The sequence below is a fragment of the Arvicanthis niloticus genome, chromosome X (genome assembly GCF_011762505.2).
Source record: "Arvicanthis niloticus isolate mArvNil1 chromosome X, mArvNil1.pat.X, whole genome shotgun sequence".
Lineage (NCBI taxonomy): Eukaryota > Metazoa > Chordata > Mammalia > Rodentia > Muridae > Arvicanthis > Arvicanthis niloticus.
The window spans coordinates 76,936,312-76,953,725 of record NC_047679.1 but is presented as its reverse complement, the minus strand read 5'-3'; the positions used below and the strand labels follow the sequence as shown (position 1 = coordinate 76,953,725).

The window sequence follows — 17,414 nt, the reverse complement described above, 5'->3', positions numbered from 1 at the left end:
TTATTATATTTATATTAATGTAAATATATAAATGTATATATAATATAAATAATATAAAATATTATTTTGTGTGAATAGGTATTAGGTTTGCTATAAGGTTTGGTATTATAACTGTAATTCTTTTGATTATTTACTCAACAGACTTGCAAGAAGCTCTGGTAAGTCTAAGAAAATTAAAATAAACAAGCAAAAGAGCTATTTATCTGCCTTTCTGAAAGAATTAGTTGAGCAATGCAGGACACAAGAGAATAACATTGATACTGTGAAGACTATTTTAGTAGAAGTGTCACACGATAAAAGTTATAGGCAAAATGAAAAAGTGATACAATAAGTTCACAGAAAGATAGAGATTTTTATAACAGCTTCCAATCTAAGAACTAGAAAGAGTTAAAATGCAAATTGCTTAGAAGTTAATGAGATAATTTTAAGACCTTTGAGAAGAAACTGAACAATCAGTACAATGTTCTTCACATGTGAATGCCCTGAATACAACAGTAGAATCAGTGAAATGAACCGAGGTTTAGCAAGGAAAAAATATCATGACACTGTATGGTATCCTGAAGCTCAAAACTTGGTTAAGAATGGCCAGGATTTTTGACAGTTTGAAAAAATAAATTAAGGTATGGGGGTGTGTGTTTGTGTGTGTGAGTGTGTGTGTGTGTGTGTGTGTGTATGTGTGTGTTTGTATTCTCTTATTTTTCAGTCGAGAGGATAGTCAGGATCTCATGCATGCTAGACAGAACTACATTGCAACCACTAAATGTGGGTTCTACTGATCTGTTAATTGCAGGAGTTATGAGTGATATGCAAGTCAGCTTAACCTAATAATAATTATTGTAGAAATTAAATGACTTCAACATAATGTGGCTTTACAATACATTAAACTTTTATATATATAAAACAATATTTTAAAATTACAATTTTTGGTTGGATATATTATTTCCCATATAATATCTGAAGTGATTTATAATAATCATATAATGACGTAATTACCGTATAAAGACATTAGAAAATATTTTAGCATAATGATAGTAATAATAAAATATATTGGACATAATTTAAGGTCACTAAAAACTGTTATGCTCACATATTTATGATTAGTGTATTTAAAAGGAATAAATAATTTTAAATACATCAAAATGGACTAATTATATATTAGGTCTATTAGGTATTATGTATATTCAATGTATCAGTCAGGTTGAATTTCTCTACTCTAACTTATATATACTTTGCCAAATCCAGAAACTGCTTGCTCCTATTTCTTATACAAGATACAGTGTAAGATTCATTTAATATATATAAAGTTCCATAATATCACGGAGCTTTGCATAAAACTGTTAAAATTTATAAGCGATTTAACATAATTTATTTAATAATACAAGTATAGGTAATGATTCAAAATGAGTGGCAATTTTTCATTTGCAAACATTATCAAAAGAACACCTATTTTTGTGCTTAGTTTTTACACTGTTTAGAATTCAAAAACCAGGGAGAAAAAGCTCCAGCTCATATCTCAAAAAGCAAATAAAGCAATGCAAACCATCTATACTATTATGAGGTTAACTCTAAAGGTTCCAAATAAAAAATAATTTCTTACTTTACATATGTATCCACTAAGTATTAATAAACCACATTGGGTAAATAATGCCACAAAATTGCATTCTTCCATTAATGACAAAAACAGGACCAAAATCATCACACCATTTTATTAGTGACTATTCCATAGAAATAATGACAAAAGAAAAAAAAAACGACTTAGTCATAGGAAAAAGAAATTTAGTTTCTTCAGAGAATAATTTACTACTTGTTACCTCTGGTTCCTGCTCTGAAGAAGTGCCTTTAGTGCTAGGGTAATAGGATGCCACATTTCACAAGATAATACAATATAAAGGCACTACATCATTAACTGTGTGAAAAAAGAGCTCTGTTAAACTATTCAACAAAATGAACAAATTACTAAAGGCAGAAAAGTCATTAAAACTCATTGCTCTAACATAGGGAAGTCATTAACAACAAACCTTGCCTCAAAATCACATTCTTCTCACTTATTACCTACAAAATCAAGACCTATTCCTATAAAACAATAAATCATATAGAGTTGAAATGACGACTAAATAAAATATGGATTCACAAAACCACAGCTATTGAGACATATGAGATGTTATATTATCATGCTATTGTTATAATAATTACTGTTATTAGTGGTAGTCATTGTAGTGATGGTGTTAATACCAGAAGTTTTAAAAATCTATATTGCAGTCCATAAGGTCAGCCATTTTAAAATCCCCTTGCTGAGAATGCAGAAGGTAGTCTATCTCAACATCTCTGTAAAGAATGACAAAATTTCTGTCTCTAAAACTCCCTAATCTTACGCTAAAAAATAACAGTAAAAAAAGTGTGCTTCAATTCCAAATTGAAACTCCTGGTGTGTTAATAATGGGGGAAAGAGTGCTAAGATAACAATGATAATCAAATTACAGAAACTGAAAGAATGAATAAATAACAAAATCATGGATTAAAGGTAGGATTTAAAAGGGACTGGATGTTAATGTTGATATTCTTCTCCTTAAATTCCCATGTTAAAATCTGAGATTCAAGGAGATGGTACTAGAGATGAAGCATGTGGGAGAAGAGGACCCCAGAAAGAAACCTTAGTCCTTCTGCCATGTAAGAAAACATGGAAAAGTATCCACTACAACTTACAATTCTCATCTCCAGAACTGGAATAAATGTGTAGTTCAAATTTCAAATAAATGTGTATGATTTCAAATTGTTTGGTAGGACACCATTAATCTGTAGACACATTAACACTATTGTATAAAGTTTGTACACAATGAGACTGACAGCTCATTATTATAAAGCCAATTGGAAAATTTTCTGTATTATGAAAATGGACATAAATTAAATTTTACCATTCTTTTGTCATTTCATTTCTTCAATAAATATAGAAATGTGTGTTAAGAAATAAAGCAACATTAAATATTTTCAGAACTAGCCAGCCAAATTCAAAGTTGAAAATTCAGTTTAAAATGTTTTTAGAAGAAAATGAAATAATTGTACATACATATATCATCAAACTATGTTCCATGAAAATCTGATATTTCAAGTATTAAAAGTGAAATTCATCTCTACTTAAAATATTTATAAAACCTCATTTTTAGTTATTATTAAACCTAAGCAGCATTGCAAAATATATTATCGACAAAGCTGTTTTATTAACCTCATGTTTATTTCTTATATTACCTCCAAGCAACATTAAGACCAAAGAAATTGCTTACAACTTCCAAACACGCACTATCTTTGTTCTTCCTAAAGCCTCTAGAGAACCCTTGAAATTCTAATTAGAATTAGCAGTTATAAGCTACACATTTCATTATTATTTCATTTTTAGTTAATATAAGCAATCATTACTTTAACTCTTATGTAATATTATTATTATCTATAATTGCTGCAGTTTTATAAAGGCAAAATAACACTATCATTAAAGTCTGTATGGCTATATATCTCCAAATATCATCTAACTGAATAAAATATAACTGGAAAATATACAAATTCCAATAATTACAGATATGTACATTCTGAAAGACTCCAGCACTCTGAAAGACTTCTGCAGTGGCTCTCCTGTTCATAAGATATATATTTTTTATATACATATATATATGTATATAAAATGTTTATATTTCCTTAATATAGATAACATGTTGAGTTATATTTTCTGACATGGTAATATGATGGCCTATAAGAACATAAATGTCATATTCAAGAAAATATATGATTTGAAAACTAGGAGAGTGCTTACAGATGATAAAAGAATTCATACTATTCAAGAATATCACTGTATCATGTCCAGACTAGTAATATTCATTCACAATTTGCAAGATCCATCATTCAAACAAATGAAGAACATGAATTAAGATTCTCACTGAAAATATCATGCCAGAAATGAGAAGGAATCTGACCCCAGAAGACTCATCCTCTAGGAAGAGGAGTGTTACACACATTTCATAATTTTTGTATGACCTTTTTTATTAGTTATTAACAATGCTATAAACACAAATTGGGGATAGAATAAGAATTTCTTTCCAAGTGTGGCAAAACTGTTTATAAACTCACGTTTTCATTCTTATATTTCATCAGATTCTCTTATTGTGAGCAAATGTTCAGACCTAAAGACAAGCTTTATAGCAAGTGGTTCTGCTCACATTAATGCAAAAAGAGCAAACCAACACTCTGCACTGTGAAGTTCTCACCAAGTCTCCTCACTCCAAAGCCAACAGCTGCTGCATGTGCTCTCAGCACAGTATGCACTTCTCTTCTCCCCACTGTTAAGTTAATAGGAGACCAGAAGCTTGAAAATGGCTCTAAAATTCCAGTTCAACCTAATTAATATCTACACTTTTGTAATAACCAGCTGAATTCACACCAATAACAGAGTCGCTTTGATCACAGAATGGCCAAACAAGGCAAACATCTACATGTGAAAAGATGCCTGATTTCTGTTTTTCTGTCTATACTTAGCATAATAAAAGATTGCTGTTCATATGAATCTCTTCTGACCCTTGGTGTTACAAAATTCACGTGAAATTCTTTGTTCAAATAAATTCAGTTAAGTTTCAGTCATCTAAATTTTTAATACATTACTAATGATATTCCCTATCCAGGAAGACTTCTTTCCATCTTTCCCTACTGGAACTGTACTGAAATGTTTATAGCACCAGTCCTGTATTATTCATTTTATTCCAATTCTACATGTTCCCACAGCTTTTGAATAAATGTTCAATATTCTAACATTTACTCCAACCTGACAAAATATGGTAATCTCCCTACCTCAGTCAATAGACCATGAGTTAGTTTTCTGATGCAGGGTGAAGACAATAATCAGTTCTTTCCCATGCACATACTAGGTATTTTACAAACTAATTAAATAAATAAAATGAGATAATCCTCTCCTAAAAGAGAAATAAACTGCTTTTAGTGGAAGATTACAAATAATAGTCCCTAAAACTCTAAGAATAAGCGGATCACACAGAAAGCATAATTTCATGACATTTTTTACATATTAAATATTTACAGATCTAAATATTATAGATATTAAAACTGGTACATGAAGACTTCGTTCCATTTAGCAACTCTCAGCTACTTTGAATTTTTAAACATTCACTTGACAATACAGACTAGAAATGCTTTATAGTGCATTTAGTGAGAATGGAGACATGCACTCTCCAAAGGCCTTGCAGTAGCGGGTAGCTCTCAAAAGGTTTTGGAACACTGAATCTAACAGCCTTGGAAATAGGTCTTAGAAACAATGTGTTGGTGGCTCATTCCAGAATGGTGCTGATTGAGCTGAGATGAGCAGTAGAATGGAGAAGAAAGTGGTGCCCTAAAGCTGTGAGAGCCAGGGCAAGACAGCTTAAATTTGCTGGAGCCAGAACCTCCTGCTGACTTCTTACTAAGCCTGCCATCTATTGACCAAATTATGAATCAAGGCACTGTGAATGTCAAAGAATTTCAACTAGGAACTCCAACAGGAAGACAATCAATATTTAAGAGGGTTAATTAAAGCATCAGTGTTGGGTCACCATAATTTGTTTTGTCTATTGCATCCAGTATACAGGATGTTCTATGATATTTAACTGATCCTGAAATGTCCCTTCAGAAATAAATCAATGGCACCAAATGGTTCCACTGAAATCATATATACTTAAATACTTCAAATTGGCAAAATATGAGTAATGCTGCAGAGAAATTTGAAGAATTAAACTTAAGGGAAATGTGAGAGGCAGCATTCACAGCAGTGAGTGCATAATTTCAATAATTTTGTTTGGTTTTATTCTGGTTTGATTAGGTTTTGGCAGGAGCATTAAGAATTACTTCTTTTGTAACTGATTAGCTCTAGTGAGTACCACATGGAAGGACAGGAAATTTTCTTACCAAACAAACATTTGTAGTAATTGTCAGTAACAAAAACAAAGCGTGCACACGCACACACACACACACCATCAGATAAGTAAATGAGAAAACCTAATGACCACTTATTGTTTGTTAGATACCAAACAGTCAGTATGCCAGGTACTGAAATATATATGAGCTGATTTCATTTTCCTACCTAGTTAAACATTAGTCTACTCGCATTATGGATAAGGTAATTCAGTCAGTGAAAGTTGCATTTATTATAATTGAGGAAAGTAGATGTAACTCTGTTCAACAGCTTTTTTCAAGTAGGCTACACATTGCACAACCATTATTAACTTACATTGTAATGAGTTGATTTTAAAAGAAATCATACATACACACACATACACACACACTATTGAACATACACCCTAGTCTACCTTATGGTTTATCCTTCTGTTTCAACTCTTACTATCTTCATTTGTAAAATACAGAATATTAAGCGCACTTATTCATTTGTATAAATGAGGCTAAGTGTAATTTATAAAATATATTTCATGTAGGATGCAACACAAATGCCAAACAGCAAGTGTTTCACAGAAAAATATCCAAAGAAACAAAGCGAGAAAACTCAAGAAAAATATGGGCCAAGGTTTTTAGAAAAAAAAAGACTGAGTATCTAATTATACAAAATACATGATATCAGAAAACTTTCAGCTTTTTAATTTTGTTATTAAATTGTGCAATATTTACATACACAAAATATGATACCTTGAGGATAAGTCACAAGATTAAATAAGAAACTTGTTTATGTTTCCTATATACATCCTAAAACAAACAACTATGTGGATATTTTGTTATAGGCATGAATAAGTGGTACTAAAAGAGAAATGTTAAATTGGAAGATGACCATAGCAAATAAGAAAAAAATAAAACAAATGACAATTGTTTAAATATAAAATTCTTCTGAACACTCTAATCACCACAGATCTCCCTGATGTATCTGCCATTCTATTTTTCCAAATTGACACCATAATGAGTCAGATGAATGGCAAAGATACTCATTTAAATATATTATATATATATGTATACATATATATGTATACATATATATACATATATGTATATGTATATACATATAAAGGTATGATTAAGGGATCAGATTTAGACATTAATTCAGAACATACTCTTATAATAACAACTAGGAGATTTTCAGGAAAATAAGGTTGATACATAATACACAATTAAAACTACATAAAGTATAACACCAGTCTTAGTGCAATATCATCCATATAGTTCAGAGATATCAGTGTTCCATGATGCAAATTTGTGTTACATGGAAAATTTACAAAGTAATCTGTTTCTCAGCAAAGTGGCAATTTTATTAGGTATACCATACATATTAAATAAATAATGGTAAAATTTATACTTTAAGTTAAATAATAATATTTATGCAAAACAAAATTCTAATGAAAATGTTTTTTGGTTACAGAGTAAACTGTAGTTAAAACATGAATATATTTATGTTTGACCCTGTTCATTGTGAGACAACAATGCATTCATACTTCCTTAGCACATTTTATCAGAGAAATGAATTTCAATACACCAGGCACAAGAATTAATAATGTGTAAAAATAAAAGGTACCTTTCATCTGGGAAGGAAATGTCAAGGCCAGTTTTGCAAATAGATCTGGATTCTCATACTTCTCTTCTTTAATTTTTAGCCAAACACAGTTTTCAGATATATCTTTAGGCTCAATCTAACACAAAAATAACACTAATAAGTTTTGTGTTGTAACTTCCTATTTAATTTTTCAACAACTTACCTTTGTTCATCTCTCCAATAAATCAATTTCAAATATATATAATTACACTCATACATGTTCATAGGAACACATACAATTCTGTTGCTATAGAGAAAGCTACCCAACATGTTGGTGTTGTTAAAGACAAGCTTTCACATGATGGGCAGAAATAAAAGCATTCCCAGGACAAAAAGAGCTAGCATGATCAAGCTATATATGCAATTCTTGAAGTTTGACCAAAACAGAAATATTGACCCCAGACTATACTTTTCGATATAACTTTCCATTATTGCTGCTATATTTTTCACAGTAATTGTAAGTTATCTTAGTCATACATTTCAAGGTGAACATAAGATGGTAAACCCACAGGGGGAAGCAATAATGCCGGTAATTACCATCTTTACACTACCTGATGCTGACTCAAAGCAACCAATTTCTCTGACATTGTCAATCACTGAAAAAGCAAAAAAGGCCCTCATGTTATAGTCTTACCTTGGACCAGTTGATTCTTTTCATGGACACCTCGGGCTTATATAATTTTTTCTGCTTCATTCCATATGGTAGCTCAATTAGTCCTGGTATGGGAGGAAGAATTCCTCCAGGGGGTGGTGGTGGAGGAGGTACTCCAAACAAAGGTGGTGCTGGTGGTGGCTGAACACCAGGCATCCCAGGTAATGGTGGTGGTGGAGGAGGAACTACTCCTGGAAGTGGAGGAGGTGGAGGAGGAGGAGGTGGTGGTGGTGAGCATGGTCCTGCACCTGGTAGTGGAGGTGGTAGAGGTGGGCCTGGAATTGCAGATGGAGTTCCCTGAAACAAAAACAAGTTTAATGCTCATAAGAAAATATAACACAAAGTGTGTTTGTGTGTGTGTGTGTGTGTGTGTGTGTGTGTGTGTACACATCCATATATATACTTTAGGTATTCTGGGTTTAAGATTGTATTTCCTTTTTTAAGCTGTCCAGATTATCCAGTTTATCAGAACCTATAATTAAGATAATGGCAGTTTCTACTAATATATTAAGAGAGGGAAAGTATGTAGTTTCTACAATTTTGGGGGAATGTCTAACATAATGAAACAATAGCTTCCACTATAAATATAGCCAAAAATGTATAGCATACTACATAGACTAGATGATTACAGTATGACAAGGTCATGGATTCAAATCCTTTGGGAGTCAATTAGGCTTATAGAAAGTATTTCACAGTACCCCTAATTTAGCTGTCTTCAAATACTAATGATCAATAGTAAGTAATGTTCATTTGTATACCAATATAAGCATATAAATATTTTACATCTATCACTCATTTTGTTCTTATTATAACCTTCTAATGTAAATAGGACATTTGATCGCATCTTTCCCTCAATGCTTATAAGGAAAATAAATGCAAACAAACGTAAATCAAGGCTGAGACTATAGCTCATTCACTAGAGTTCTTGCATTAAATGGGGAAGCCTTAGGTTTCATCCTCAGCCCAATAACTAACTAAATAAATAAATAAATAAATAAATGCACAGAAGGATAGACAGACAGATAATCAAAGATACCACAGTCAGACAGTTAGACAGACAGACAATCAAAGATATCACAGTGTAAAACAAGATGATTTCAGATAAGGCCATCCTCTGTTACATATGTAGCTGGAGCCATGGACCCATCCATGTATATACTCCTTGGTTGGTTCCATTAATTCATTTTGCTGTTCTCCCTATGGTGTTCCAATTCACTGCAGCTCCTTCAGTCCTTCCAGTGGGAGAGGGGCACTCTCTTAGAGGGAAAGGGGAGGGGTTATAATTTGAAGGGTTTGCAGAGGAGAAACCAGGGAACAGGTAAAACATTTGAAATGTAAATAAGTAAAGTAACCAGCAAAAAAATAACTAAAATAGATAATATGATGGAAAGACATGAACTCTCCTTGAAGCTGTGTGTTTCCAACTTTTAAGTAGGCTTATATAGAAGCATGAGTATAGTAGATGCTGGTGAAGATGTTTTAGGGGCATAACTGCCAAATCAAAATTCTGATTAGATTTTATGGTTTTTTTTTTATTTAATCCATAGATGAAATGAAAGCACAAAAAGGAAAAACCAAAAAAAAGAAAACAAAAAAAAACAAGAAACAAACAAACAAAAAAAACAAATCCGAGGATTTATATTTGCATGTGGTTCTATTTCTGTTCTGCTTCTCTTACTGTAAAACATCACTGATAACAATGGTTCCCTTTACAAAATGAATGAGAAAATATTTCAAATAATTAGTACCAATTAGCAGACATTTTGTAATCAAAATATTACATTTCATTAATTGAAATTTCATGGTATGCTGAATACTTTTTTTCTTTTTAAGCAGGAAGAAGTCCTTAATCTTGGCTAACATAAAATTCCTACTTAGACAATTTCCTGTCCTTAATATTATGAAGTATCTTTCAGAATAAAAAAAATTAACTAAAATTTGGATAAACAATTTAAATAACAATTTTATTTATAAAAATTCTTTAAAATTTTCATTTATACTTAGATTATTGCAGAATTATGTCCTATACAATGTTAAGTATTGTTGATCAAATTTTATTCATATGTATAAATATACATGCTTCTGTATTCACATATATAAATAAATATACATATATTTGGATACTCAAAAATGCCTTGCCACTCCTGAAATGAAATTCTTTCCAGAAAATCCGGAGGAATTACACCAGGGTGTAAAAGTCTGATTTTTACTCTTATGTAAGATTAATAAAATTATTAGAGAAATTCAGTCTTAGAAAATTGGTACTTTATTCATGAAGTATTTTAGAAAATGAAGTTTGTCTGAATACTTGAGATGTACAATTTATTTTGCTTCTTTTCACTAAAAAATTAATGCAGAAGGGAAATGTAAATATTCAATAAACATTTTAAAAGCAGACAATATTTTTCCTCTATTAAATATAAGTCATTTATACAATCACAGCCTTAAATTCCTTAAAGCCATTAAGACTGGAGGTATAGATTAGGAGGAGTACTGATCAACATATAAATAGACCTAAAAAAAAGTACAAGTGCATAGGGTTTTAACTCAATAAATATTTGCTTTACAAGTTTGAAGCCTCTCAATATCAAGTCATATTATTCACTTCTTTCTTCATTTGATAATTAGGAGTCAAACAATCAGACTGGAGTTTAATACAGTATAGCAGTCGCTACAGCTTGTTAGGGCAGGACAGTGCAATCGGGGCTACACAGAAAGTTTCACACCACCCTGCATTGAAGAGTGAGAGGCTGTCTCAAGAAAAAGAAGAGGAGGAGGAGGAGGAGGAGGAGGAGGAAGTAGGATAAAGAGGAGGAGGAGGAAGAGGAGGAAGAAGAGACAGAGAAAAAAGAGGAGGAGCAAGAGAGAAAGGAGGAGAAAAAAGAAGAAAGAAAGAAAAGTTTTATCATGATGAGATGAGTGCTAGCATAAGGTGGCTTTTCTAACAGACAAAACAACCACAGAAGGTACTATACTCAGGCAAGCAAAGCAATATATCCCTTTATACTTGTGCTCAGGAGACAGATCGAGATGGCTTTCTGTGAGTACAAGGTCAGCCTGGAGTACACACAGAGTTTTAAGCTAGCCAGGGCTACAAATTGAGTCACTGTCTCAAAAATAAAAATGAAAACAACAAAAGATACTATGGTCAAATGTGTCAGGGAAGTGGCATGAGCTAGAGAGGTTTCTTCAGTGTAGGCTATCTCATACTATTTAATAGGCTACCACATTTTGCAAATCTCCATGAACTTAATGTTTAACCAATTTAGTAGACTATGGAACACTTTGTGAAAATCATTAAAATATCTATAACCATTATGTGAGAAAGTTGGCAGAATGAAAAGTATAGAGCCAGAAAGATAGAGATCTAATGGAAGGAAAATAGATTTAACAGCAGCAGAGGTTGTTGTAGTTAAAAGAGCAGTCAGAATCTAGGCTGCAATGAGAGTAAAGTTTAAAGCAGACCCTGCCAGAAGGCTTTTAATATTTCTGATGAGGAGATTTTGTTTAATCCCAGATGCAAGATGCAAGCACTGTACACAATAAATTCTTTGATAATAATAATTTGGAAATGTTCTATGAGGATTAATTCTCTATTGACATGAAACATGAACTTGAGGAGGAAAAGACTATAGGCGGGAAGAAAAAAAAAGGAGACAATTATAATAGCTCGGGCAAAATATAATGGAAGTAGACCTGAAAGGTGTTTGGTTTGATGAAGAGGTGAAAAAGTCACTGGAAGAATTTAAATAAAACAAGAACTAACATCCTTTTTCAGGAAAAGGTCAAGCAAAACAAACTTTCATGTTAAGGAAATAGTGGTAAATTTTAAAACAAATAAAAATGGGGACTGAGCTGGTTTAAGGAAAGAGAAAAGATCAAAAACATTGAGTTTGATTTCAATACAAAAGACTTGCCTATGGGGACAGCTGCAAATGTAAGATAGACTCAAAAGCCTTGACACCTACTAAAAGGTGATGTATGAACATATGAAACTGAGTGGGACATTTGTGCAAAGAAATACAAAGCAGAGAAAACTGCCAAGGGCAGAGAGAACACAGAGATATCTCGCCATTGGGAAATGAGAAAATAAGAGAAATCTAGTTCTCAGACAGCAGTAGCATAATACTGGAAGGAAAAAAAAGACTCAAATAGTGAACATAAATGATATATGGGCAGTCGGTAAAAAAGGTACCACTGTACATACTTTGCAGCTTACCAGGGACTTTGGAAGTAATTTCTAAGCATAATATTAGAAAGAGATGTAGTCAATCAACCACCACCTCCTAGATATTAAGTATTTAAGGGCACACTCTTAAATTCCATATTATTCTTTTAAGCCACAAAATGTGGTGAGTGTATATATAATTCTAAAGTATGGACATCTTAGGAAGTATTTTGTATGTGTGCAAAGGAATGCAGGTAGAAATAAAGTGTCTAGGTTCTGAATTGAAGAGAGTCTTGATTTAAAGATCTCAAGAAGCCTTTTGGATAATTAAAATTCATGAGCATTTCTATATTCTTTTTGAAAGAAAATACTAAGCACACAATTTTTCACATCATCATGAAAATTTCATGTCACAAACAGTTTGGTTTATGTAATGTATTCTGGTAAAAATATTCAGGGCAGTTTGAACAAATGAAGCCTTATTTATTTCCAAACATTAAAATGACTTGCTGTCCTGGAAAAATCAAATCTGTACTTATTTCAACTAAAATGTGAAACTGTGAACAAACAATCTAAAGGTCTGTTTCTGATCACACTTTTCCTTCTGACTAACAAGATAATTTTCTACCACCAAATTCATTGTGACGTCAAATCTGCATTTTGCTTCCTTACCTGTGCTCGAAGTTGCTGGATTTCTGTTTCCAGTTCTTTGATTTTTTCATCTCTTTTCTGAAGCTCTGCTTGAGCTTCCTGACGAGCTGTGAATTCTTCATCAAACTACAATGACCAACATAAATGCTCAGTTATTAATATGTGTTAAAGAAAGATTTAAACATTATGTAGTAAATATGTAGTACAGTTTTTGCTATGCAGAATTTAGAAAGATACTCAGAAAGATATTTAATTATTCTTCTGAAAATTAAGCACTGACACAGGTATAATTCTCCATTAAAAAAAGAGGAAAAATGCATGGACTATGAAGTCTTTCTTCACATGTTATAAAAAATAGATTGTTATAAGAAATTCAATTGTAGAATTAATAATGTTTATTAAAGATTTGGCACTATTCTTTTAAATTTAGGGAGAAAGTGAAATACAAAAATATGGAATGCATTTACAACTTCCAAACATATTTAGTCTTTAAAAAGATTGGGTTTTCACAATGATAAGAAGTCTGAATATTGATACAAATTGGACTGGGAGATTATTGCTGCATTGATTGAGATCTGAAAAGTAGTACTTCACAATATCTGACAGTACTATGATGTAGCCCGAAATTCTATATCAAATGGCTAACAAAACTCTCTTTAAACAATGCAAGAGAGAAAAATAAGGCGAGTAAAGATGTTTCTGAGTTTAGAAGTACAAGGGCATAACCTCAATTTGATTCTTGAATTTTATAAAATGGCTGGAGAAAACTGAATCCTCCAGGTTGTTCTCTGACTGACGTACAGAGCAAACACATACTAGAAAGTACACAGAATGGGATTGAGAGGAAGAGAAAGAAAGGACCCACAATAAAAAAATAATTAAATATATATATACATACATACATACATACATACATGAGGAAGGGAAGACAAGGAAGGAGAAAAGAAAATGAGAAAAAATATGAGGTACTAAAGGTCCCAACTCTACAAAAGATGTATGTATATTTACTATACTATGTCAGACCTCCTACTTCAATGATTACTCCAAGTAGAAACAGGATAGACTCATATTTACAGAGAATACTGTATAGGTTTTGCTTCTAAAGATTTTATTTACTTTTTATTGTGAATGTCAACTCAACTTGTTTTTATATTTATATAGATCATCCTAACACTATTATTTCTGTTTCTAAAAGTGATAGATCTTATCACCCAGTACTATAGTTAAAGTGTATGAAATGATAAAACAACACATTCCCTATTAATAAATATCTATCCTCCTACTAGATTTGACCTTAGGAAATTATTATAGAATGCTATTCTGGTAGGTTAAAAAAAAACATGTCTGGGTAGACTGGATGACAGTGTTTACATCATACCTAAAACACTAAGTTATTGTATTATTCATATCTTGGAAAATGCCTTATAGAGGTTGATAAAAATCTTTCCTAATATAACTAAATTCCAAAATGACAAAAAAAATGCATGAGGGAAAAATCTACAGCTCCTTCAGTGATCTTCTTTTCCTATTTCAATGAGAAGATGGGAATCTTAGACAGACATAATAATGTTTACTTATAACCCTCACACCTAGAACGCAGAGACAGTAAGATCAACGCAAGTTTGAACATGTATACCAGCCTGGAATACATAGTGAGTCCTAGGCTAAGAAGGGGAACACAATGAAACTCTGTCTCCAAAATGAAAAAAAAAAAAAAACCAACAAAAACATAAAAATACCAGAACAAAAATGATAGAATTCCTTCAGTATGTTTTTATTTAATCAATATGATTTCCCTACATCAATAATCATAACTCTTTTCTCAAAGTTAATTTCTCCTATAATGATGCTCAAATATACCATGTACACAAGCACACATTTTTCTGCTTTTAACTTAATATTAGATTAAATGTGACCATGCAGAAGAGGAATGTTACAAACCTAAGAGGTCCTTTTCCAACTTCCTAATCTTAGACTCCATTTTTAATTATGAAAAGAACACAGTCCAAAGAGAATATGTGGCTTGCTTAGAGTCAAAGGGAAGTAGTGGAAATGTTGAAATTAGATCTTATAACTATTGTCTAACATTTTGGAAAACTAGGGGTAGGGGTAAATATTATCAAAACATGTTATACAAATATCAAAACTCTCAAAGACAAAGTAAAAAAAATAAAACTATTTTATGTTTAAGGTAACTCAGAAGACAATGGATATAGATAACGACTAGGTCAATGCCACATATCCACTCTAAATATTGGCAATTAACATTGTTAGCAATTATCACTGTATTTCTTGATGATTTCAGGATAATTATAAGAAATTGCAAAGATAGGTCATCACTATGTGCTCCAATTTTATACTCCAGTCAAATTTAAAGAGATTGTATGACATTCAATGGAAATTTAATGCATGTTATTTAAAAGAAAAGTTTACACATTTTACCAGTGACAGCTTCACACAATCTGATTGTGTTCAACTCAGTCTCTTATTATCTATTCTAGGACATGAAAGAACAAAAATAATTTCTTCAAATGAGCAGAAGTAACTCTAATATTTCCAGTGTTATAGCAAAAATGATTTTATCTCCAAGCTAAGTCAGAACTTTAAGGAGTGAGCAAATGTAAGCACTCTTCTTCCTGTCAGATAGCGGAACACTGTTTTCCCCTATGCCTTTTATTTTAATACTATCTCAAACCAATATGAAAGAGAGATACATGCTAGCGTGCATGCTACCAAAAGATTCTAGCCATCAAATTTCAACAACAGCCCCAAAAGCCATAGCTTTCAAAGGAATCCAAGTTTCTCCCAGTACTCCATGGAACTGTGTAGTACAAGTGAATGCTAATGGAAAGCAATGAAAAAATCTGTTTAGCTTTTTTGATTTTGACTATGTCAAGTATCAGACAGGTGATTTTACTTCATTTATCATTAAGATATATCATAGTAACTAACTTATTAGGAAATAAATCAATATTGTATATAATATATGACTCTAGCAGTATAAAGTACTATAAAATTGAAAGGACAAGTTATAAAGTGACATGTAAAAAACAAATGTGGTTATGGTTTAACAATGGTTTAACTATGTTTGACCATGGTTAAATTATTGTTTTAAAAAATCAGAACTACTATTAGTCTTACCTTCTTTGAAAATTCCATTGCTTTTTGTTCACTTTCTTCAACTTTGGCCTTGTTTACACAAGCATCTATTCAGGTGAATCACAAATGATTAGAAATATATAACATAGAATCTTCAACTAATTTTGACTGCTAGTATATGATTCTGTACCTTTTACATGGATTATCATTAAAGATAGATTATTCTATACTATAATGTGCATTTACTACCACAATTTCTTTCTTTAGACTTAAAGCAAGAATACTCAACTATCCAAAATATCTTTGATATAATCATTACTGCAATAAAAATCTTCAATTATAATTCAACTTTTAAAACTACAGAATTCTTTTAAAAATTACACATTATTATGTAGAGGAAGGTAATAAAGACTCCATGTTCAAGATAATAAAATCTCAAAATTATCCTCTAAAAAGCTAGGAGACAAAAGTGTAATGACATTTTTCAGTTCAGGTTTTACAGGAAAAAAAATTTTATTTAACTTCTGATTTTTAAACAAAATGTATCATGTAGAAAGAGAAGAAACCTTAGATTTATAAACATCTAGTTAATAAACATGATGAAAATACCCTCTGAGACTAAACTTTGTACATTACCCCAATATTTCTCCAAAGAAAATCCTATTTCTGAGTTGCAGTATTATATAAATGATACAGAACAGCTTTATTACAGCAGTTGAATACTGGAGAGAATGCAATTGACCACCAAGAAATGCAAATTATTTTATATTAATACATGACTACTACTTCACAATATAAAGGAATACAATATCAAAACAGGAAATACAACATGAATGAATCTCAAAATTATGCTTCATGGAAAAAACAAACACAGAAAATATGTGCTATATATTTTAGAAAAAGAACCTGGAGAGAGAGAAAACTAAACTAAAATAAAGTCAGTATGAAAGAAACCAGCAGATGTGTCCTAAGCTGACATTTAGGATATTGAATACAATGATGATTTTATGTATATATTAATATCTAAATGTGTTAATTTATGTTTTAAGTATACACATACATACTTTAAGTATCTGTTCATTTCCTATGTAGTGATTAGCTTATATTATAAAATATTACAAGTTTTCTCAACTGAAATGTAAAAGAAGTAGAGCTCAAGTTCAAGTAGATTAAGGACCTCAACATAAAGTCAGATACACTGAATCTAATAGAATAGAAAGTGGGGAAGAGCCTTGAACTCATTGGCACAGGGAGAAATTTCCTAAACAGAACTCCAATGGCTCATGCTC

At 31.5% G+C, this 17,414-nt stretch overlaps 1 protein-coding gene across 5 annotated transcripts in view; it reads right to left on the bottom strand.

Moving 5' to 3' along the window:
* Positions 1-17,414, bottom strand: part of Diaph2 (diaphanous related formin 2) — a 629,631-nt gene that overhangs the window by 417,515 nt on the left and 194,702 nt on the right. For all 5 annotated transcript variants that reach the window (XM_076918875.1, XM_034485231.2, XM_034485232.2 and 2 more), the window contains 4 exons: positions 16,168-16,232; positions 13,048-13,152; positions 8,190-8,504; positions 7,538-7,652 (listed from right to left, as the gene is read on the bottom strand). In XM_076918875.1, the coding sequence (XP_076774990.1) occupies positions 7,538-7,652; positions 8,190-8,504; positions 13,048-13,152; positions 16,168-16,232 (600 nt within the window). The remainder of the gene's footprint in view (positions 1-7,537; positions 7,653-8,189; positions 8,505-13,047; positions 13,153-16,167; positions 16,233-17,414) is intronic.